At 45.3% G+C, this 23,569-nt stretch overlaps 1 protein-coding gene across 2 annotated transcripts in view; it reads right to left on the reverse strand.

Moving 5' to 3' along the window:
• Positions 1-4,957: 4,957 nt before the first annotated feature.
• Positions 4,958-23,569, reverse strand: part of LOC139402789 (CXXC-type zinc finger protein 4) — a 30,706-nt gene continuing 12,094 nt past the window's right edge. Inside the window, exon 3 of one of the 2 annotated variants that reach the window (XM_071146705.1) lies at positions 4,958-5,062. In XM_071146705.1, coding sequence (XP_071002806.1) covers positions 5,018-5,062 — 45 coding nt within the window. In that variant the 3' untranslated portion in view covers positions 4,958-5,017. The remainder of the gene's footprint in view (positions 5,063-23,569) is intronic. The other variant, XM_071146704.1, reaches the window with a different exon arrangement.

The raw sequence follows: 23,569 nt of genomic DNA on the forward strand, positions 1-23,569 counted from the left end.
GCATACGGGTAGCTGAGTCTTGTCTTGAGGAGACTTCATAACCTCAGACAATATGAGCCCAGGTGATTTTTTTCCTCCCCCCAAAAAACGTTTTGAAGTTCCTTAAAAACACTTCTCACCCTGAAGACTAAACTACAAACTCCTTTCAGAGGGCAGATGTGTTTTCTCTCTCTCTCTCTCCCTCCTCCTCTCCTCCTACCTGCTCTTAAATGTGTACCGGCGGCTCTAGGCCTGTCATATAGCATCAGCGCTCCGCTGATTACTTCCACCTTGTCTCCCTCGTCAGGGAATGATTCTGACACGCACTCACACCCTGCTTTCTCCGCATCAATATGCGTGCGACGGAATAACTGCAGACAGTAAATAAATAATGAAAGAGGAGAGAGAGAGAGAGAGAGAGAGAGAGAGGGATAGAGAGGGAGAGAGGGAGGGTGGGAGAAGAGGGAGAGAGAGGGAGAGAGGGAGGGTGGGAGAGAGAGAGGGAGAGAGGGAGGGTGGGTGGGTGGGGAGAGAGAGAGAGAGAGGGGGGGTGGGAGAGAGAGAGAGGGAGGGTGGGAGAGAGAGAGAGAGTGGGTGGGAGAGAGAGAGAGGGTGGGTGGGTGGGTGGGTGGGAGAGGGTGGGTGGGTGGGTGGGAGAGTGACACATCGAGCTTCCCTCTCTTTTTCTCTCTGTCTCGCTTTCCTCTCCTGTGTGGTGTGACTCACCCAGAGTGGCCAAGTGTTATGTCGTGCACTGGGAAAGGCGCGCGCACGTGTGTGTGCACTGTGTATACATGAACTATTGCCTCACAGACGGAGTTGGATGTGAGGGTGTAGGTTTGATGGAGAAAGAGACCATTTAGAATACACATTAGGATGAACATAAAACGGATAGAAAACACAGCAGCTGTATACTTTGAAATGAATAGCTAGCTAGGCCCATCCGTGTACATACAGTACATTAGAATGACCACATGACCTGATCAGGAAAAACTCTTGGCCCTAAACCACAGCCTGTAGTGATAAACGCATGTCTGGTCAGATCACGTGATGAGAAAAAACACCTGGCCCTTAAACTAAAACATTATTTTAGATGAGGTGGCAGTTAAAGATGCACTATGCAGAAATCACTATGCCAATTTCTGGTTGCTAAAATTGTAATAGATTGCCTGATTTCAGTTTATGTAAAAAAAAAATGTTTTTAAGTAAGTAGAGTGTAGAGAATCATTGTACCATCTAACTGCTGTTAAATATATTTTCTATAACCAACAATATAGCATTTTCAGCTGTTTGTGGCTGGTGTACAAAACACAAAGGAAAAGATGCAAAAATATAACTTAAGAACGGGAAGCATAGAAATAACGCACATAGAACACTGCTTCTTATACATGCTTTTAATAAGAATGAATGATCTATAAATTACATTTCTATGTGAATTTGGTCAGGTCACCCAAAAAGTGACGTATTGCAGGTTTAAAGGAGGAAAAAACTTGCACCGTCAGGATACAGACGCATCACTTCCGCCCAACTGGAAACTCCATATTTCCCATCAACAACATTCCCATTCCCTGAGCAGCGTTCCAGTATTCATTCATTCCAAGAAAGTGACTGTGCGTTTTCCCTGTGCTAGTCCTGTGTGCCAGGGATAACTCCTTAACGGTGTGAGCATCCCTCCCCTGCAGTCAGAAATCCCTAAAGGGATTACCAGGAGGACCACAAGGACTCCAAATCTCAGTGAAGGGCATGGTTGGGGGTAAGCATCTAATCTCCTGGATGTATTCCCCCTGGAAGATAAAAGGGCATCACCATAGAAATAGAATCCATAGAAAGGGCTTGCAACGTCCACTCATTATGCCATCATGGATTTAAATGGAGAAGCCCGTTCTATATTCCTATGGGCAACTCACTAATTATTACAGTGTACAGTGTAGGTTTGTTGTTTAGGGCTGGTTTCCGAGACACAAATTAAGTTTATAGTCTGGACTAAATTGCCTACTCAATGGAGAATATAATTTCTGAATGCAGGGGAGGGAGGGATGCTCACCCGGTTAAGGACATGTTTTGGGGCCCTAGGTCTAGGTTTCATTTTGATCCGGGAAAACGGACGTTAGAGTTTCCATTCTATGACCCAACCACCCTAATGAAATCCTATGAAGGGGGGATGGAAATTATTTTGAACATTCTAAAACCAGATAGAAAGTATTTAGAAATGATAATCAACCTACATATTTTTAAACACCTGCACTTTTTCTGGCCCGCAAATAGCTTTTGACAAACAAACCGGTCTGGAAAAAATGTGTGGCCCACCCCTGCTGTATAGAGTCCTCCTGGCACAGCCTGTCTCACCAAGTCCCCATCCCTAGCTCCATTCCCATCTCCATCGAGATGAGCGCTGCACACATTTCATGGGAGAATACTCAGCTCATACATCTTCATCCTGTTTACTTTACCTTCCCCCCCCCCCTTCCCCCCTCCCCTTCCCCCCACACTCTCAGTGCAGGAGGGGGAAAACGGTACCACAGGGGCCTGAGGACTTTAAATCCCAGTTTCCAGACTGATCCAGGAGAGGAGAGGGAGGAGGAGGAGAAGAGGGGGATTAGAGGAAGCCAATCTCTGATATGGTTTAATCTCAGCGGCCGGCGCTCCCGATGCACGTTATTTATCACCTTCCCATCACCGGCGGTGGCGGGGATTTGCCACACAGACGCATCTGCCGCGGAATGCACGCAGAACGATTTCCAATGTAGCTCTCCTCTCTCAGGCCTTTTGCCGCCAGCAGCTCAAGACGCAGGTTACGGTTGCGTGGGTTTCGTTACCGAGGAGGAAAAAGTCGGTCCCGGATGATTTCATCTTCCACCGTCTCCTCAGCGACCCCAGTAATTCACAGCAAACTCGAATGCACCCCTCTATCCCCTCCTCCACTGTCCCCCTCACTACTCTCGCCAACCCCCCCCCCAGACCTGGAAATCATTCGGGCTGCACAAGCCATCTCAGGCGCCCCCCTCCCCTCCTCCTTCTACCAGTGTGACAAACCACATGGGATTTCACTAGTTCTTTAAAGCCTGCTGCCTCTGGGAATGACTCTCTTCCACCATGCGACATTTTAGTATTCCGGGGGAGACGTGACTAGGGATGCAACCAATGCCGTTTATATATCCTCTCCTCGTTGTTGTTTGAGTGATGCTTCGCAGCAGCAGCAAATGAGAGAGGAAAAACATTGCAGGTGAATCATAATCCAATATTTAATTGTACAATGTGAGGATAAAAATGTTGCGTTATTCGTTGACATTCAAAATATTTGTTTTTAGTCCTTTTTTTATTATTTTAACACATAAAAGCATCACAACAACAATATACAAATTCTTGTTAATCTTTAAAACCAAAACACATTTACACATGCAACAATAGGGTTTTGAAGACGATGAGTCATTTATTGAATAATTTGTTGTCGTTTTTGGAATGTGTTCACTTCTTGCTTCAGCTCAACAGACATTTGTTGTTATTGTGGTCTCTGCAGGAGAAAGGTATGGAAAGTCCCGTACTTCCAGAATAACTGTAGTCAGACAGATACTCACAGTGAACAATGTATATAACTGTTGTCAGATATGTAAACTGTACTGTTGACTTAATATCCCATTTGAATAATGTTAATTTAACCTCAGAATTCCTTTACTAGTATTATTAATAAGTCCCTTTTAGACAGCGTGGGGGTAATAACCAGTAACACTTTACTTAGTCTGCAAGTATATATCATAAACCTCATAAGACATTCTAACGGACATTACATGCTTATAACAAGTAATGAAGCATTATACCTGCCAATAACAAGTAATGAAGCATTATACCTGCTTATAAACAAGCAATAAAGCATTATACCTGCCAATAACAAGTAATGAAGCATTATACCTGCTTATAAACAAGCAATAAAGCATTATACCTGCCAATAACAAGTAATGAAGCATTATACCTGCTAATAACAAGTAATGAAGCATTATACCTGCTTATAAACAAGCAATTAAGCATTATACCTGCTTATAAACAAGCAATTAAGCATTATACCTGCTTATAAACAAGTAATGAAGCATTATGCCTGCAGGATATAAGTAATGAGGCATTATACCTGCAGGATTTAAGTATAGTGTTACCTATAAGATGACCTTTGTATTTCAAACAAACACCAGATGATGGTCAGGAGGTGGCAAGACAGTTACATGAAATAGCCAATCATAACACCATCTTTGAAGCGTATCAAAACCGAAGAGAAACAGTCTGGCTCGTAACCACCCCTTTGTGCAGTAACTAACACAACGATGCTCCTTTTTGTTTTCCAATAAAGTACAACTCGCTACACAAGACAATGTGCCCTGTTTCGGTAACGTGCTGGACAAAAACTGAAAGAAACCCCAAATGAAAGCATCTAAAGAATAATGCCGTTCTCTCTGGCATGGTGCGTCACTTATATGATACGTGACATTTACCAAGGAGGACCTTGTAGTTTCCCTCAGTCAGAGGCGCACACACACGCACAGGGAATGCAAGCATTAAACAAAAATGACACATTTTATAAAAAATAATTCAGCTTCAATATAATAATTTGAAAATGGAAATAAAGGGAAAACACAAGCAGAATAATCAACTTTAAAGATTATTGCTCCACGGTTGTGTGTGACGATCACATGATCAATCCCAGCAGCGGCCATCTTTGTTGTTGACGTATTGGTGATGATTGTCCATTGAGTCCTTTACATAAGATTGACTGTAAACTTTACAGCCAAACGACACGGAAACACATTCATATACACCGAAAATAGACATTATGATACTGTCAAAAGGTACAATAATTACACAGGAAAGGAAATTACAGAGTTAAACCAACACCATAATGTTTATCGTTTCATCTTTTTAGAGTTTCTGCCTCCTTGTTTAAAAACTGGGAGGTTGTTTGGGTTCTCTGAACCCCCAGTGCTTCCTGCAGTGATGTCATCAGAGTTCTAACTGGACCTCTGACCGCGTGTTGATGTCACTAAGGTCGGGCGCTCTAAAAGAACCACCGGAATGCCTCGCCATTGTTGACTGGTGTCCTCTGTAGGAGAAACGAAAAGAGCAAAGGCAAACGGTTAGCAACAGTTACCAAGGCGAAAGGAAAAGTGTATCTTTCTTCTTGTGAGCATTTTAAAACCAAGGGGAAAAAATGTGAGTACAGTATACAAGGCCACTGGGACACCAGGAGGCCTACTGTATGTTGTCTGAGGTGGCCCGGATTTCACCTTAGAATCTTTATTTTCTCTCACAAAGAATACTTTGTTTGTAGAAAGACCACAACAGCTGAGCAGTCAAACCACTCACTTCTTCAACCCAGACATACCTTAGTTATCCCCACGTCTAATTTCCTCTAAGAGCGTCCCAAGGTTAAAGACACCTCCAGTACCTACCACCCACCTCCCTAAAAAACACCCACACCCAAATAATCACTACACCATGATGAAATATTCACCACAAAATTCCCATGATGCAACAATGAGGCGTTTAATTACGGGAAGCTCCAGCCGCAGTGAGGGGGAACCAGTGCGTCATTTCAATTTGGGGCCGCGCCAGCCCCACTACACTGGAGTGACAGCCACTTCCTTTTTGGAAACCAACTACCATTTTTAATTCACAACATAAAAAAAGAGTCCCCGGAAATCCCCATAACCAATTAGCTGTTTTTTGTGTGTTTTTTCCCCTCCAGCTCGATGGAAATGGTGGTGTCTGATTGAAACAAAAAATCACTTTACTCTGAGCAGAGAGGAGTGGAAGAGAGAGGAGGGGAAATGTGATATTTCAATATGAATATAATCACTGACTCTTCACAGAGGAGGTGGATGAGTGTCTTAGGGCTAGGTACTCTGATATAACCAAGATGTGGGCTGCATTAACAACAAGTAGCTAGCCAATTCTGGTGCTATGATACAGTATGTCATATAATCCTACGTGGGATGAGCTTAAATATTGGTACGCAAATTATGTATTCATTCAATCACCCGTTGATGCATATAACAAAAGATCCAGCAACATACAATTTATTCAACTTTCCTTCTGTATTTTGTCAACAAAACTGCCATGTGAGATATACCAGGTACACAACTTTATATTACAACATTATATTGCAACATTATATTGCAACAATAAACAAGGATGCAAATGCACATTTTCCCACCACAAAACAGGTGTTTCACTAGAAAGTCACACAGATCGGACCTCAAGAGGGAATATGGGTAGAGATCCAGCACTGTGTTAGTGAACCAGGTGATGGGTTAGCGGCCAAGCATACTGCTAAGCACTTGTGTAACAACAACCAACTAATTGATGTACCAGCGAGTCAGTCAGTGAACCAATGACGCAGAGGGAGGGAGGCTACAATTCTATCAATACGGCCAAACACTAACATCACTGAATACAGGCCTACTCATCCAAATATGGAATTACAACCCCCCCCCCCCCCCCCCGGATCGCCTACATCGTAGAACAGCTTCTAATATATTCTGAGAGAAGCTCACGAATACAGTACGTTAGTCCACAGCAACAGAAGGGTTGACGTCGTGTAAACACTAATACTAGAGCAACCGAGGCAGTCAGAGGGGGTTACGACGCACAATGGCTTCATCATAACCTCTCTGGTCCGTTATGTCACCTGCCCCTTTCCACTTCACAAAACCCACACAAGCACAGTAATGTCTCAACTAATTAGACGGGAAGCATTCATACATTAAATCGCGAGACACCACTTTCCTACAGTATGAATTCCTACAGTATACAGAGAAAGTAAGCAGTTGTACAATTAGAAAAGACATGTTTCATTCCTACAAATTCCTACAGTATTTAGCTGGCTAATTGAAAAAATGCCACTTTACCACTTTAGTAATGTAGGTTAATTTACAGGCCCAGTTAATGGAGTTTACAGACTACCTCCCCCTCAGTGTAACCGTCAGCCAACCAGGAAAGCATTTAAAGTACATCTTATGGCAACATTATTCAATTAGTAAGGTTCAACACAACCATGGATTCATTTATTCAATTAACACACTTTTTTTTAGATGTTTTTTCCTCTGCTCTTTGGTTGAGTGCTCTGTTTACCATTATTTCAAGTGGGCTAAAACGCAGGATAACCCCACACTTACAGGAACCTATTCCCCCACATCTACTTCCCACCTGTACTGGCAGGCTAACGCTACTGTCGCCTGTTGGCGATACAAAAAGGCGAAATGAAATACTGGAGATCACAACATGGAAATGACTGAATGTCCTCAAAGCTTCTCCTCTGGTTGGAATAGAGGTGGGAATGAAAGATGGGACACAGCAGAATCCAGGAGAATGGAACCCGGTCCAGACGCAGGTAACAGAGAGTTAGCCAACATCATAACGTGTCATGCCTTAACAAATACTGAAGTAACATACTGAAAGAGAATATAGCAAGGCTGTGAAGGTTCCAAACACATGGTTCCCACAAACGTCTCAAACTATCTATGAATGAAGGCGAGTGTCAGAATTATGTCGGCTAATACAAACTGAAAGAGTGAAAATGTGTGTGAAATTTGGAGTGAAACGTGGAGAAAGGGAGACAGAGATTCTTGGCAACAGAGAGAGCTACAGAGCTGAAGCAGACTGCTAGCGTGTGAGTGAGAGAGAGAGAGAGGAAGAGAGAGAGAGAGAGAGAGAGAGAGCTACAGAGCTGAAGCAGACAGCTAGCGTGTGAGTGAGAGAGAGAGAGAGAGAGAGAGAGAGAGAGAGAGAGGAAGAGAGAGAGAGAGAGAGAAGTGGGAGAGGAGCCTAAAAGTAATCCGCAGTACGAGACGCATTTCCATGTTCACACGTAATTAAGAAGCGGCCCAGCCATGGGAAAGAACCTCCACCAGGAGCAGATCCTTGAAATTAAACCCCAAAATAAGAATGTGAAAGAAATAGATGGGAGTGCCGCAATGTGTTAGTCCAATAACCAGGATCTACATTCTAAGAGCAAGAAAAAACAATAAGCAACATGGAACCCTGTGCTGAAGCTCACTCCACCACCACACTCCTAAAACATGATACTTTACCAGAGGGCATTTGACATGACAGAGCCATGCCAAACCATGCTGTACTGAGCTAGCCGGGTTACACATCCACCAAAGTCGCTTGAACCATGCTACATTTTTTTTTTTTAAAGGACACTGCTAAAATAAATAATGGAGCCGACACAGTTTGCTTTGAGTGTGCAAAAAGGTATAAGCTTCGCTAGTCCAGAAACATGACAGTTTGTTAGGTAGAAGACTGAGGCAGTGAGAGAAAGGAGGGTAAGGGGATGATGTTTATGTTGATCCATACATTCGGTCATTGATCAGTCCCTGGATGGAAGTGAGATGCTCCACTCTCCACAATAATGACCCTGATGTGGGCGCTCGCCATGTCTCCGTTTTGTTAAGTCCTGCGCTATCGATCTATTTGGCGGTGGGGACTCTTGAGTGCTGCTTGCATTGTGTGTCTGAGACAGAGTATGTGTGTTCTCAGATTCCCTCGTTCTCCCAGGTCCCTTGCCTTGGCTCACTGCAGTGACCAGGCACAAAGGCAGCTCAATTAGCACAGCTCCACGTCTCCTCGCTCCCCTGCCTGCCTCCGCAGCATCCCATCGAAATCACTCCATCAACCCACCGCCAGAGAGAAAGGAGGCAGAGAGAGAGGGGGGGGGGGGGGGGGGAGTAGATAAATGGAGAAGAAAAATAAGATGAGGGAGGGAGAGAAAGAGATGGAGAAACGAAACAGAATGACACAGCGTGTGAGAGCAGAGAGAGAGCAGAGTAGAGAGAAAGGGAAAAGGAGGGTGAGGAGGGCTGATAGTGTTGCTCCCCTGTCCCCGGCGTAACACTGAGGTTTCACCTCATATCAAGCCAGGGTAACGCAGCGGCTCAGCCTCACGTCAACACCACTGGAACTCTGAGGCCGCCAGAGGAGCATAACTACCCAGCTACAATAACACACAGGTAAGGAACACAACGTGAGCCACTACTGGGTTGGACTTTAACCGAGTGAAGAGATTCACAACTCCCCTGAAAAATACAAATGACTCCAAACCCCCAAACTGGAAAGGCCCTGACATTTAAAGCAGAGCCACAGAGTTCAGGTAAATATCTTTAAAAAGGGACATGGGGGAGACAGGAAGTCAGAGTTCACACGGACTGGGATGTGTTCCGGGTTGCCCCAGAATAACATTGAGTTCACAAGGAAGTGTCTAGGGGATGTTGTTCCCATTGTGACTATTAAAACCTACCCTAACCAGAAACCGTGGACAGATTCGTGCAAAGCTGAAAGCGTGAACCACCACATTTAACCACGTCAAGGTGACTGGGACGATGGCCAAGTACAAACAGTCCAGTTATGCCCTCCATAAGGCAAATCAGACAAGCAAAACGACAGGAAAAGTGAAGTCGAAGTGAGACAAAGAGACAAAGTGAAGTCGCAATTCAACGGCACAGACACAAGACGTATGTGGCAGGGACTCCAGACAATCACGGATTAGAAAGGGAAAACCAGCCACGTCGCAGACACCGACGTCTTGCTCCCAGACAAGCTAAACACCTTCACCCGCTTCAAGGAAAACAGTGCCACCGATGTCTTGCTCCCAGACAGACTAAACACCTTCACCCGCTTCAAGGAAAACAGTGCCACCGACGTCTTGCTCCCAGACAAGCTAAACACCTTCACCCGCTTCAAGGAAAACAGTGCCACCGATGTCTTGCTCCCAGACAGACTAAACACCTTCACCCGCTTCAAGGAAAACAGTGCCACCGACGTCTTGCTCCCAGACAAGCTAAACACCTTCACCCGCTTCAAGGAAAACAGTGCCACCGACGCGGGTCACGGCCACTCCTGAGGATTGTGAGCTCTCCATCTCAATGGCTGATGTGAGTAAGACGTGTAAGCGTGTTAACCCTCGCAAGGCTGCCGTCCCAAACGGCATCCCTAGCCGCGTCCTCAGAGCATGCGCAGACCAGCTGGCTGGAGTGTTCACGAACATATTCAATATCTCCCTATCCCAGTCGGTTGTTCCCACTTGCTTCAAGGATGTCCACCATTGTTCCTGTACCCAGGAAAGCAAAGGTAACTGAACTAAATGACTATTGCCCCGTAGCACTCACTTCTGTCATCCTGAAGTGCTTTGAGAGACTAGTTAAGGATCATATCACCTCGACCTTACCTGACACCCTAGACCCACTGCAATTTGCATACCGCACCAATAGATCCATGGATGACGCAATCACCACCGCACTGCACACTGCCCTATCCCATCTGGACAAGAGGAATACCTATGGAAGAATGCTGTTCATTGACTACAGCTCAACCTTCAACACCATAGTACCATCCAAGCTCATCATTGCATTTTGGGCCCTGGGTCTGAACCCCGCCCTCTGCAACTGGGTCCTGGACTTCCTGACAGGCCGTCCCCAGGTGGTGAAGGTAAACAACAACTCCACTGATCCTCAACACAGGGGACCCCCAGGGTGCGTGCTCAGCCCCCTCCTGTACTCCTGGTTTACACATGACTGCGTGGCCATGCATGTCTCCAACTCAATCATCAAGTTTGCAGAGGATACAACAGTGGTAGGCCTGACTACTAACAACAACAAAGAGACAGCCTACAGGGAGGAGGTGAGGGCCTCCCCCTCAACAAAGCGAAGGAGCTGATCATGGACTTCACGAGGCTAAAGAAATTTGGCTTGGCACCTAAGACCCTCAAACTTTTACAGATGCACCACTGAGAGCACTCTGTCGGGCTGTATCACCACGTGGTAGAGCAACTGCACCGTCCGCAACCACAGGGCTCTACAGAGAGCGGCGTTGTCAGCCCAACGCATCACCGGGGGCACACTGCCTGCCCTCCAGGACATCTACAGCACTCGGTGTGTCACAGGAAGGCCAAGATGATCATCAAGGAACTCCGCCACCCGAGTCACGGCCTGTTTACCCCGCTACCATCCAGAAGGCAAGGTCAATACAGGTTCATTAAAGCTGGGACAAAGAGACTGGAAAAAACAGCTTTCATCTCAAGGCCATCAGACTGTTAAATTGTCAACACTAGCCGGCCTCTGCCCAGTACATTACCCTGTACAATACCCTGTACAATACCCGCGACCAAGTCGTTCTTTCTTTGTTCCGCTGCCATGCTCCGTGGCAACGTTCTTATCTCCTGCTTGCTGCTAACCAGCTACACAGTCACGACATCTGCAGCCAGAATAACAGCAAAGTAGCTGTTTTCTATTGACATTCATTTGGATACATCCATAACAATAAGCTGATAATGCCTGATTTTGCCTGGTAGAGCTAGAAAAGCTTGCCTTCTCGTCAGAACACTCGTCAACTCTGTTAATTACGAGGAGACCGTATTGGATATCAAAGACTACGGTAAAAGCTAGCTAAATATTTGTTGGTAGCAAACTTGCCAATATGACAATCAAATTCAAAAAGATCAGTTGCTGAAAACAGCTGGTGAAAATAGAAACATGTGGGAGGATTTGACAGTTTTAGTGGCGGAGAGGACCGGACAAGTGAATTAATGTTCATCACTCACCACGTTAGGACATCAGATGCTCCAAAAAAATGTGTCTCTAAAAACAAATCAATACTAGCTAACTTTTTTCCTCGTTGGACCTGCGTTTACAATGTGGTTTTGTGTAGTTGTTGGTTTAGCTTTCTGTGACTTTGTAGCGAGTATGGTCTGAATGTGTAAGCGCATATTGCATCTTGATTTCAAGGTGTCCTGTTATCTGGTTTTAATGTCCATACTAGAATACCCTTCTAGACAATCAGAAACAAGTATTCAGCAATGCTGTGGTATAAATATATGTATACTCCGGACTCTTCCTAATATTTATTTATTTCTAAATTCCATTATTTTACTTTTTAATATGTGTATTGTTAGATATTATTGCACTGTTGGAGCTAGGAACACAAGCATTTCACTAAACCTGCAATAAAATTAGCTAAATATATGTATGTGACCAAAAAAAATAGATGTGCACTAGTCTGGCCTCCTCTCCTAGAAGGATACAGTGAGGTCCTGACGACAGCTGATGCTGATTGACCATGGCAGTGTAGTTAATGGTGGGAGTCTGGCGTGTCCTGATGGAGGAGGAGGGGAGGAGGGGTGAGAGGAGGAGGGTTGAAAAAGGGATGAGAGTTGAAAAGGGGAGGAGGGGGGTGAGAGGTAGAGGGGGGGGGAGAAAGGTGGGATGAGGAGGAGAGGGCTGCTGACTCATAATCAACCCCCCTGATCTGATAGTCTGTCAGGGCTGTTGTGATAACACACACCAGATAGCACCCAAACACATCCCTCCTCCCTTTCTCTTTCTCACATTCACAGTCTAATGCGCACACACACACACACACACACACACACACACCCCCGGCAGGCAGGCGTCACACAGAGCAGAGTGTAGCATTGGTAGGGTCCAGAGATAAACCACTCAAGACGATGAGGACGATAATGGGCCACGCCGCAGCACCTCAAATTCAATCAACGCCCGCACGTCAATGTGAATGAGCGTAAAAGTGAAATATGCTCGCCGGCGTGGGCTAAAAGACGCCACCCAGGGCCGGGCTTGAAACAACAACATCTAGGAGAGACGAACAGAGGGGGAAAAAAGGAGAGAGAAAATGAAAATACTGTCTCTTCCGTCTCTCCCGCCCTCCCGCTCTCTCTACACGGCTCAGCAGCGACGGCTGCTTCCAGGAGGAAGAGTCCCACTGGCATTCAGAGCAGCCCTACTTTAACCACAGACTGTGAATAAATTACCCTTTTGAACTTGGGGTGATTGCAAATGTGCCCTGGTTCCCTTGAGACATGTCTGGCACTAACCTTCTCTTACAATCTCCCCTTCCCTTCCCCAAACACACACACACACACACACACACTCTTCCCCACCGCTACGGTCATGAAACTTAATTCAGCCGTAATTACGCCAGACCATTTCTGAGCAGTACTAACTCCCTGCTCGGCCACACACTCTCTCTTTATGCTTCTGACTGAACAGAATATTCAAGGAACTTTACTACTTTCTCTCCCTCCCTCTCGCTCAAAGAAAAAGAAACTGCGCTAGGGATGAAAAAAAAGAGTCTGGGAAAAATGTGTGAAGCGTCTGAAAAATCAGAGCAGAGGGAGAGAGACAGACAGACAGAGAGAGACAGACAGACAGAGACACAGAGACAGACAGAGACAGAAGCTTCTCAGGAGACACACATAGTTCATTGTCACTGGGCAGACCTCCTTCCCCTCCACACTCTCACCAGGGGAGGCTGAACTGAAGTGAATAGCAGTCTGGGGAGAGTGGTGTTCTTCTCGACTGCCTGATGTGCTCTGCTCCAGAACGCCTCATTATAACACACCGCCCCCATCCATACGTTACCCTGACACAGCCATTATTTATTAACGGCTAGACTGACTGGGAACCAGGCCACCTTCCAACAACTGCTGCAATCCTTTGGAGGAGTCAATCCTGACAGCCCTGGTGTTCTGCTAATAAAATACAACACACACAAAGCTATAGATACACACGTGAGGACACAAACACACACGCACCCGCTCGTTGACACTAGGCTAGCAGTCTCTCCCAACGCGCTGCCTCTCAACTGTAATTAAAAACACATTCCACACGCCGTAACAACTGCAACCCAAACTGAAACTCAAGTACAAGCGAAGGTCAAACAATTTGGTTATTTTTTTCCGCCCCAAAGTTCCCGCTGCCACAAAGCCCAGCAACGCCACGTCAAGGCAAAGCAGGCTGCTACTGTCTAGATAGGCCCCTTCATCATGTCGGAACATCTTGAAATTAAACGGTTAAGAGGAGAAGAAAAAAATCACCTTGATGAATTTCTTTACGCTCTTAAGTGGAGGCAGACAAAGGTAAAGAGGAAGGATGTGGGGGAAAAGAAACTCAAGCTGTCAGAACCAACCAAAGTGTAGCCTAGGTAGGAGAGAGAGCCAGTCACAGATTCTGGGCCGCTCTCCACGGCTGTGTTCCAAATGGCAACCTATTCTCTATACAGTACATCGCTTTTGAACAGGGCCAATTGGCCTCCAGTCAAAAGTAACGCACCAAGTAGGGAATAAGGTGCATTTGGGACACAGCCCAGTTCTCCCTGCCTGGAAGAAGTTTCAGCAGCGATGCAGTCAGCCTTAACTGATGGGTTATATACTGCCTGTCACGTCCTTCTGAGGGAATATTGGGGCGTTGCAGAGACTCACACCTGGAAGGTACGGCAATCCATCACCACCTGCACTCTGAGAGGTGTGTGTGTGTGTTTACGTGCGTGCTTGAGATCTCATCGATGCTTCTAGCCAATATTCCAGCCACCCAACGCCTGCTTATAATCCTACTCCTCATCCATCCAAGACCGCCATCACGGACAGACCACTCACCTACACGCCATTGCTCCACTCCCAACACACACACACACACACACACAACCTCGGCCGCCTTCCCTGCATCAAACGTCAGCCATAACGCAAACACCCCCCTTCTACATCTATCTTCAACCAGAGAGAATATTACCTACGCAACGATAACCATCAAAAAATGTTGGGGTGGTCTGTTAGCACTGCTGGAGATAAGTTAAATGGGGAAGCACTGCTGGAGATAAGTTAAATGGGGGGGGGGGGGGGGTTAGCACTGCTGGGTGGTCTGTTAGCACTGCTGGAGATAAGTTAAATGGGGAGGGGGGGGGTGGTCTGTTAGCACTGCTGGAGATAAGTTAAATGGGGAGGGGGGGGGGGTCTGTTAGCACTGCTGGAGATAAGTTAAATGGGGAGGGGGGGGTGGTCTGTTAGCACTGCTGGAGATAAGTTAAATGGGGAGGGGGGGGGTGGTCTGTTAGCACTGCTGGAGATAAGTTAAATGGGGAGGGGGGGGGGGGTCTGTTAGCACTGCTGGAGATAAGTTAAATGGGGAGGGGGGGGGTGGTCTGTTAGCACTGCTGGAGATAAGTTAAATGGGGATGGGGAGGGGGGGGGTGGTCTGTTAGCACTGCTGGAGATAAGTTAAATGGGGAGGGGGGGGGGGTGGTCTGTTAGCACTGCTGGAGATAAGTTAAAGGGGGGGGGTGGTCTGTTAGCACTGCTGGAGATAAGTTAAATGGGGAGGGGGGGGGGTGGTCTGTTAGCACTGCTGGAGATAAGTTAAATGGGGAGGGGGGGGGGGTGGTCTGTTAGCACTGCTGGAGATAAGTTAAATGGGGATGGGGGGGGGGGGGTGGTCTGTTAGCACTGCTGGAGATAAGTTAAATGGGGAGGGGGGGGGGTGGTCTGTTAGCACTGCTGGAGATAAGTTAAATGGGGAGGGGGGGGGGTGGTCTGTTAGCACTGCTGGAGATAAGTTAAATGGGGAGGGGGGGGGGGTCTGTTAGCACTGCTGGAGATAAGTCTGTCTGTTAGCACTGCTGGAGATAAGTTAAATGGGGAGGGGGGGGGTGGTCTGTTAGCACTGCTGGAGATAAGTTAAATGGGGAGGGGGGGGGGGTGGTCTGTTAGCACTGCTGGAGATAAGTTAAATGGGGAGGGGGGGGGGTGGTCTGTTAGCACTGCTGGAGATAAGTTAAATGGGGAGGGGGGGGGTGGTCTGTTAGCACTGCTGGAGATAAGTTAAATGGGGAGGGGGGGGGTGGTCTGTTAGCACTGCTGGAGATAAGTTAAATGGGGAGGGGGGGGGTGGTCTGTTAGCACTGCTGGAGATAAGTTAAATGGGGAGGGGGGGGGTGGTCTGTTAGCACTGCTGGAGATAAGTTAAATGGGGAGGGGGGGGGTGGTCTGTTAGCACTGCTGGAGATAAGTTAAATGGGGAGGGGGGGGGGTCTGTTAGCACTGCTGGAGATAAGTTAAATGGGGAGGGGGGGGGGTGGTCTGTTAGCACTGCTGGAGATAAGTTAAATGGGGAGGGGGGGGGGTGGTCTGTTAGCACTGCTGGAGATAAGTTAAATGGGGAGGGGGGGGGGGGTCTGTTAGCACTGCTGGAGATAAGTTAAATGGGGAGGGGGGGGGGTGGTCTGTTAGCACTGCTGGAGATAAGTTAAATGGGGAGGGGGGGGGGGGGGGGGGGGCTGGGAGCTGAGACGTAGCAAAGGGAATAAACCATTTGCGCTGAGATGAAATCCTCTCCAGTATCAGATGCATCACTCTTCCTCGTGGATTAGCAGTATGGTTTGTGGCCGAGCTCGTTTGCTCCACTACACTAGATACACACGTTCACAGTGCAACAGATGAACTAGTTTTAGCCAGAACAGCTGTGCAGCAGCAATAGTCACAGTGCAACAGATGAACTAGTTTTAGCCAGAACGGCTGTGCAGCAGCAATAGTCACAGTGCAGCAGCAATATTCATTCTGGCATGTTTATCAAACACAGTTAGGCTTTTACTCATAAATCTATGAATCATACCAAAATAATGCTCTAACATGTAATTTAACAAAACCACAATGACTAATCCTATATTATAAACTGGGCAGTTCGAGCCCTGATTGCTGATTGGCTGACAGCCATGGTATATCACGGGTATGACAAAACATTTATTTTTACTGCTCTAATTATGTTAGTGACCAGTTTATTATAGCAATAAGTCACCTTGGGGGTTTGTTGGTGCATGACCAATATACCACGGCTAAGGTCTGTATCCAGGCACTCAGCGTTGCGTCGTGCATAAGAACAGTCCTTAGCCGTGGTAAATTGGCCATATACCACACCCCCTTGGGCCTTATTGCTTAAATAACAGTCTTAATTCTAAGAGTTGCATGTTTCTGCTAACCCATCTACTAGTAAGGGCATAAGGGCAGTAAAAGCCTTGTCGAGTGCAGCCCAGCTATGGGAATGAAAAAGTCGGGCCAATCCTATAGATGAACCCTTCTCTTTTCAGTAGCCATGAGTCCTAGGCCTATCAGTACAGAGAGCCATCAGGATATCAACCCCCACATTTCCTCAACACCCATGATGACTAAGAGTAGCAATACAACTGTAAAGATCAGTCAGATAGATATATCACCCCAGTAACAAAAGCCTTTTAAGATCTTTATTTCAACAAAAAAAAAAAAACTCATAAAATGGTAAATAAATATTAACAGGTCATGAATATTTAAACAATTAAAAGCGCTTGAACTTGAAGCAGTTGAGATGTAAATCCTCCAGCCAGGTCTTAAAATGGCTGCAGACAGTACAGGTGGTGAACACACACACTGTTAAGTAACGTTGTACTTCTATAATGATCCTGTAAGTGCTATAACCAAACCGCTATAGGACACCTTTAACAAGCTTTATGAGAGAAGTGTCTCATAAATGTCATTGAAATGACTTTAGCCTCTTATTAAGCAGCTGATAAAGACGATTACATGGTTTTTCAATGCAAAGCGAGACATATTAAATAACATAATAATAAATGACAGGAATGCAAAGTGTCAAACTATTCCATTGGCCCTTGAATAGGCCTTTCCCAAAGCAGCATGTACAGGAAGCAAAACGTTGGAATAAAGCTGTTACTTTCACCTGAGCCAGATCTTTCTTCCACACCATCTGTCTTCCAATGAGAACGCACGACAGACACCACCTCAAAAAGACATCAACCAACCAATCAAACCTCGTCTCAATCCGCAACACTGCACTAATACGAGCAGACAGAGAACCTAAGTTACCCAAGTCACTTCTCTAATAGTGTAACAGTGGGTTAAATGTGCCCTGGCGTGCACCGGGCGAGCGCGCACGTCCCACGCTCCAACTGATCATGCATCCTCGGAGCAAATCAAGCTAAGTGTGTTGCGGATGTTTCGTGAGTAATGAGGAATTTGGGAGGTTTTTGCTGACTGCTCGATACGGAGTGGAGGGGCGGGGGTGTATGTTGGCATTCTTAAGAGAGCTGGTGCTCGGGGGAGGGGGGGGGGTCACAGGAGAGGGATTGAGAGAGAGCGAGAGAACAGATAAAAAGAGATTGTGAGAAGGAAGAGAGTATGGGAAATGGAAGGGGAGAGACAGAGCGGGGGGAGAGAGAGAGAGAGAGAGAGAGAGAGAGGAGGAGGGCAATTAGCATAGATGCAATACTGGCGCAGTCCTCCGACTTGATATTTGACCTTCTGCGAGAGCCTTGCCAAATATCGCCCTGAGAGACCCAGACAACCATATGGCAAAGTGCCGCCGGAGGCCCTGCTCAGTTTGACTCTCCTGGGCCACCGTATGCTAATGTGGGGGAACGTAATTACACTACAGTATTCCTATAGGAGCTGTACTTTACGGCGTCTCTATAGTAGCAGATTTACACTGAGATAGCCATTGGGACTAATTTCATCTTGGGGGACGAGTGGAGTGGAAATGTACAGTTTTATCCAGTTTAGCATTGGGCTGGCAATGGGATGGAGGTGGAACCATTACGTTAGAATGACAAGAACAGACATTCCCAGTCAAATTGACAAGGTCTAAAGGGGTTTTTACCATTCTAGGGATTCTATTTCTATCAAGTGACCCAGTAAGAGTAAAACCTGGTCTAAACATGGAAAGGTAGTCCTATTGTTTGTGCTATATATTTCACAGTATCGCTCTATTGTCAATGCTATAGTCAGTCACACTTCACTGCCATAATGTGTGTTAACGTCCGTAATATCAAAATAGGTATTATTTCGAATGAAAATAGCCTAGTGTAAAATTAAACATCCACAGTCCAACATTGATGACCAATGTATTGAGCTGTATCAACCTAGAAACACAACTCGTCATCAAAATCCAGTACAACGAAGGGACAGAAACCTTTGAAAGCAGGATTTGTACATATTTGATTCCTTTTTTAGTCTGAAGAATGTATTATTTTGAGCCCTGTAAAGAAACTAATTCAGTATAAAAAGTACTCGCTATTCAGCCTCTCTGACAAAGAACGAACGGATCAAACTGCTCCCACTGTTTAAAAAAGGCTCTCACCGTCTGTGATATATTACAAAGATATTTAGGTTCAAATTAAAAAAGTCCTTGTTGCTCTCGAACGCTGCTCAGACAACCACCCCCATTTATCACGGCTGGTAAATCCCAACACATAGAGTCAGAGGGGGCTGACCTACTACAGAGGGGCTGGGGGGGGGGGGGGGGGGGGGTTGGCCCCTGGGTCAGTCAGATCTTTACGTCTGCAGCTCCACAGCAGATAAGATCTGGCTGTGTTCAGTAGGGAGAAAACATTTGGAAGTGGGGAGGTGCTAGTCTGGAATTCTCCAATAAGAAACTCAATATGTTTGTTTCACAGACCAAAACATTTCTAATACTTTGTACCCTACAGGACTCCATTTAAATTAGCCTCACCTAATTCCACTTGTGAAACTAGCAGTCCGGCCAAGCCTTTCCGCAGAGAGCTAGCCAACACTCCACTGGGAGAAAACCCTATCTGGGGTACTTTGGAGCGACAGAGGTTTCCAGAAAACAAAAGGAAGACAGAGAGAGAGGGTGAGGTCAGTGGCGTTCTAAAATGGGAAAAACAGACAGGCAGAGAGAGAGAAAGCAAACAGGGGGAGGTTAGATGGGAAGGAAACCGAAAACCAAACTACGGGACACACGTCAAGGCGTGCAGGCGCAGGGTACCTGAGGGGTCTGGAGTATAGGAAACTTCCAGCCCTTTGAACAAGCGGTGTCAGTGAGCGCCTGTTGGCGTGGCGACCAGAAGAAGCCATGTGTGGCTGGTGGAAAGAGGGCCTAAGGGAGGCAACATATTGCCAGCTCCTCTGAAATGTTAAATCAAAATGCAAAGTAGGAGAGCTGAGCGAGTGTGTGTGTGTGTGTGTGTGTGTGTTGAGTGAGAGCAGCTCTCCACAGATTCTCGACAGCATCCAGAAGAGGAGGACTGGCGCCAACATACAGGTCTGTACTAGGGGGGGGGGGGGGGGGCTAAATTAGGAGGCAGGGATATTTATGGAGAAATCTACATATTATAAAGTATACCGCATCACAAACAGTACAGTTTTAGTTGTGAAAACCCTGATGAAGGCTATGGGCAGACAGTCATCAATAAAGGACTGCAGAATAGCCTCTTCACTGTAGTTGAGATGTGAATTATACTGTACAGGTACTGTAGCACCACACAGAGATGAGTAATATTCAGGGAAAATTAACCAATTAAAATTAGACAATTAAAAAAAGCCAAAAAATTTGATATCCATTACCTGTCAATGAACTATTACCACTAGTTAGCAGACACTATGACCATTCAAAAGCGGCAACAACATTTGACCTAACAAGCATTAACACATTCCCGGGGGCCAAAGACGTGGATGTTGATTATGGCAGCCCCCTGCACCTCTCTGATTCAGAGGGGTTGGGTTAAATGCGGAAGACATATTTTAGTTGAATACATGCAGTTGGACAACCGACTAGATATCCCTCTTTCCCACGCTAAGTCACTATTAGTATAGCCCATGGCTAATTAACACACAATTATTCAGTATGTTTCATTATTTAATAGTATAGTAATAGTATTGATACATGATCAAATTTAAGACTGAAACCAGAAGACATTTAGACAGTAGATTACAGTATAGACCAGGGTTACTCAATTCTGACCCTACGAGATCCTGAACCTGCAGGTTCTCTGTTCTACCTGATAATTAATTGCACCCACCTGGCGTCCCAGGTCTAAATCAGTCCCTGATTAGAGAGGAACAATGAACAAAAACTTAGTGGAACTGGCTTCGAGGTCCAGAGTTGAGACTAGAGACTAAAAATATTAAAAAACATTGAACTATATAGATTAGAGGTCGACCGGTTTAATCGGAATGGCCGATTAATTAAGTCCGATTTTCAAGTTTTCATAACAATCGGAAATCTGTAAAAAAAATAAAAAAAATACACCTTTATTTAATCTTTATTTAACTAGGCAAGTCAGTTAAGAAAACATTCTTATTTTCAATGACGGCCTAGGAACAGTGGGTTAACTGCCTTGTTCAGGGGCAGAATGACAGATTTTTACCTCGTCAGCTCGGGGATATGTTTTTGCAACCTTCCGGTTACTAGTCCAACGCTCTAACCACCTGCCTTACATTTCACTCCACGAGGAGACTGCATGGCAGGCTGACTACCTGTTACGCGAGGGCAGCAAGAACCCAAGGTAAGTTGCTAGCTAGCATTAAACTTATCTTACAAAAAACAATCAATCTTAACATAATCACTAGTTAACTACACATGATTGATGATATTACTAGTTAATCTAGCGTGTCCTGCGTTGCATATAGTTGATGCGCTGCATGTTAATTTCTTATCGAATCACAGCCTACTTCGTCAAACGGGTGGTGATTTAACACTGTCGTTGCACCAAACCTAACCATAAACATCAATGCCTTTCTTTAAAATCAATACACAAGTATATATTTTTAAACCTGCATATTTAGTTAATATTGCCTGCTAACATTTAATTTCTTATAATTAGGGAGATTGTGTCACTTCTCTTGCATTCTGTGCAAGCAGTCAGTGTGTATGCAGCAGTTTGGGCTGCCTGGCTCGTTGCGAACTGTGTGAAGTCCATTTCTTCCTAACAAAGACCGTAATTAATTTGCCAGAATTGTACATAATTATGACATAACATTGAAGGCTGTACAATGTAACAGCAATATTTAGACTTAGGGATGCCATCCGTTAGATAAAATAGGGAACGGTTCCGTATTTCACTGAAAGAATAAATGTTTTGTTTTCTAAATTATAGTTTCCGGATTCGACCATATTAATGACCAAAGGCTCGTATTACTGTGTGTTATTATGTTATAATTAAGTCTATGATTTGATATTTGATAGAGCAGTCTGACTGAGCGATGGTAGGCAGCAGCAGGCTTGTAACCATTCATTCAAACAGCACTTTAGTGCGTTTGACAGTAGCTCTTCGCTGTGCTTCAAGCATTGAGCTGTTTATGACTTCAAGCCTATCAACTCCTGAGATTAGGCTGGTGTAACCGATGTGAAATGGCTAGCTAGTTAGCGGGGTGCACGCTAATAGCATTTCAATCGGTGACGTCACTTGCTCTGAGACTTGGAGTAGTTGTTCACCTTGCTCTGCAAGGGCCGCGGCTTTTGTGGAGCGATGGGTAACGATGCTTCGAGGGTGGCTGTTGTCGATGTGTTCCTGGTTCGAGCCCAGGTAGGGGCGAGGAGAGGGACGGAAGCTATACTGTTACACTGGCAATACTAAAGTGCCTATAAGAACATCCAATAGTCAAAGGTTAATGAAATACAAATGGTATAGAGAGAAATAGTCCTATAATTCCTATAATAACTCCAACCTAAAACTTATCTGGGAATATTGAAGACTCGTGTTAAAAGGAACCACCCGCTTTCATGTGTTCTCATGTTCTGAGCAAGGAACTTAAACGTTAGCTCTCTTACATAGCACATATTGCACTTTTACTTTCTTCTCCAACACTTCTCCAACACATTATTTAAACCAAATTGAACATGTTTCATTATTTATTTGAGGCTACATTTATTTTATTGATGTATTATATTAAGGTAAAATAAGTGGTCATTCAGTATTGTTGTAATTGTCATTATTACAAATAAAATTAAAATAAGATTTTTTTTAATTCAATCGGCATTGGCTTTTTTTTGGTCCTCTAATAATCGGTATCGGCGTTGAAAAATCATAATCGGTCGACCTCTAATATAGATACACATTCACAGTGTAACCAGCCAACACATTCACAGTGTAACCAGCCAACACATTCACAGTGTAACCAGCCAACACATTCACAGTGTAACCAGCCAACACATTCACAGTGTAACCAGCCAACACATTCACAGTGTAACCAGCCAACACATTCACAGTGTAACCAGCCAACACATTCACAGTGTAACCAACCAACACATTCACAGTGTAACCAGCCAACACATTCACAGTGTAACCAGCCAACACATTCACAGTGTAACCAGCCAACACATTCACAGTGTAACCAGCCAACACATTCACAGTGTAACCAACCAACACATTCACAGTGTAACCAACCAACACATTCACAGTGTAACCAACCAACACATTCACAGTGTAACCAGCCAACACATTCACAGTGTAACCAGCCAACACATTCACAGTGTAACCAACCAACACATTCACAGTGTAACCAACCAACACATTCACAGTGTAACCAACCAACACTTTCACAGTGTAACCAACCAACACATTCACAGTGTAACCAGCCAACACATTCACAGTGTAACCAGCCAACACATTCACAGTGTAATTAGCCAACACATTCACAGTGTAACCAGCCAACAAAACAAGGTGACACACTAACGTCATGCTATAGGAGAAGAGGTTCAAACGGACACAGATTTGATTGACACCAAGATAGACAAACTACTAAAACAGAAAACCGACACCCAGTCACATCGTAGCCAGAAAACAGCCAGCCAACGGTGCAACGTGATACGCTGAAGGCAAAGCGTTTAAAACTGAACTAATCTAAACAGACGACCCCCTGCTCGGTCATCCAGCTCCACACTGATCAGACACAGAAAGTGGTCACACCGCGTCAAAATAAACCAGCTCCTTTCCAGATCCTCCCACTGCTCTTCACAGTGGAACTACTCCAACTATCTCTCTC

The sequence above is a fragment of the Oncorhynchus clarkii genome, unplaced genomic scaffold, assembly GCF_045791955.1.
Source record: "Oncorhynchus clarkii lewisi isolate Uvic-CL-2024 unplaced genomic scaffold, UVic_Ocla_1.0 unplaced_contig_3191_pilon_pilon, whole genome shotgun sequence".
Lineage (NCBI taxonomy): Eukaryota > Metazoa > Chordata > Actinopteri > Salmoniformes > Salmonidae > Oncorhynchus > Oncorhynchus clarkii.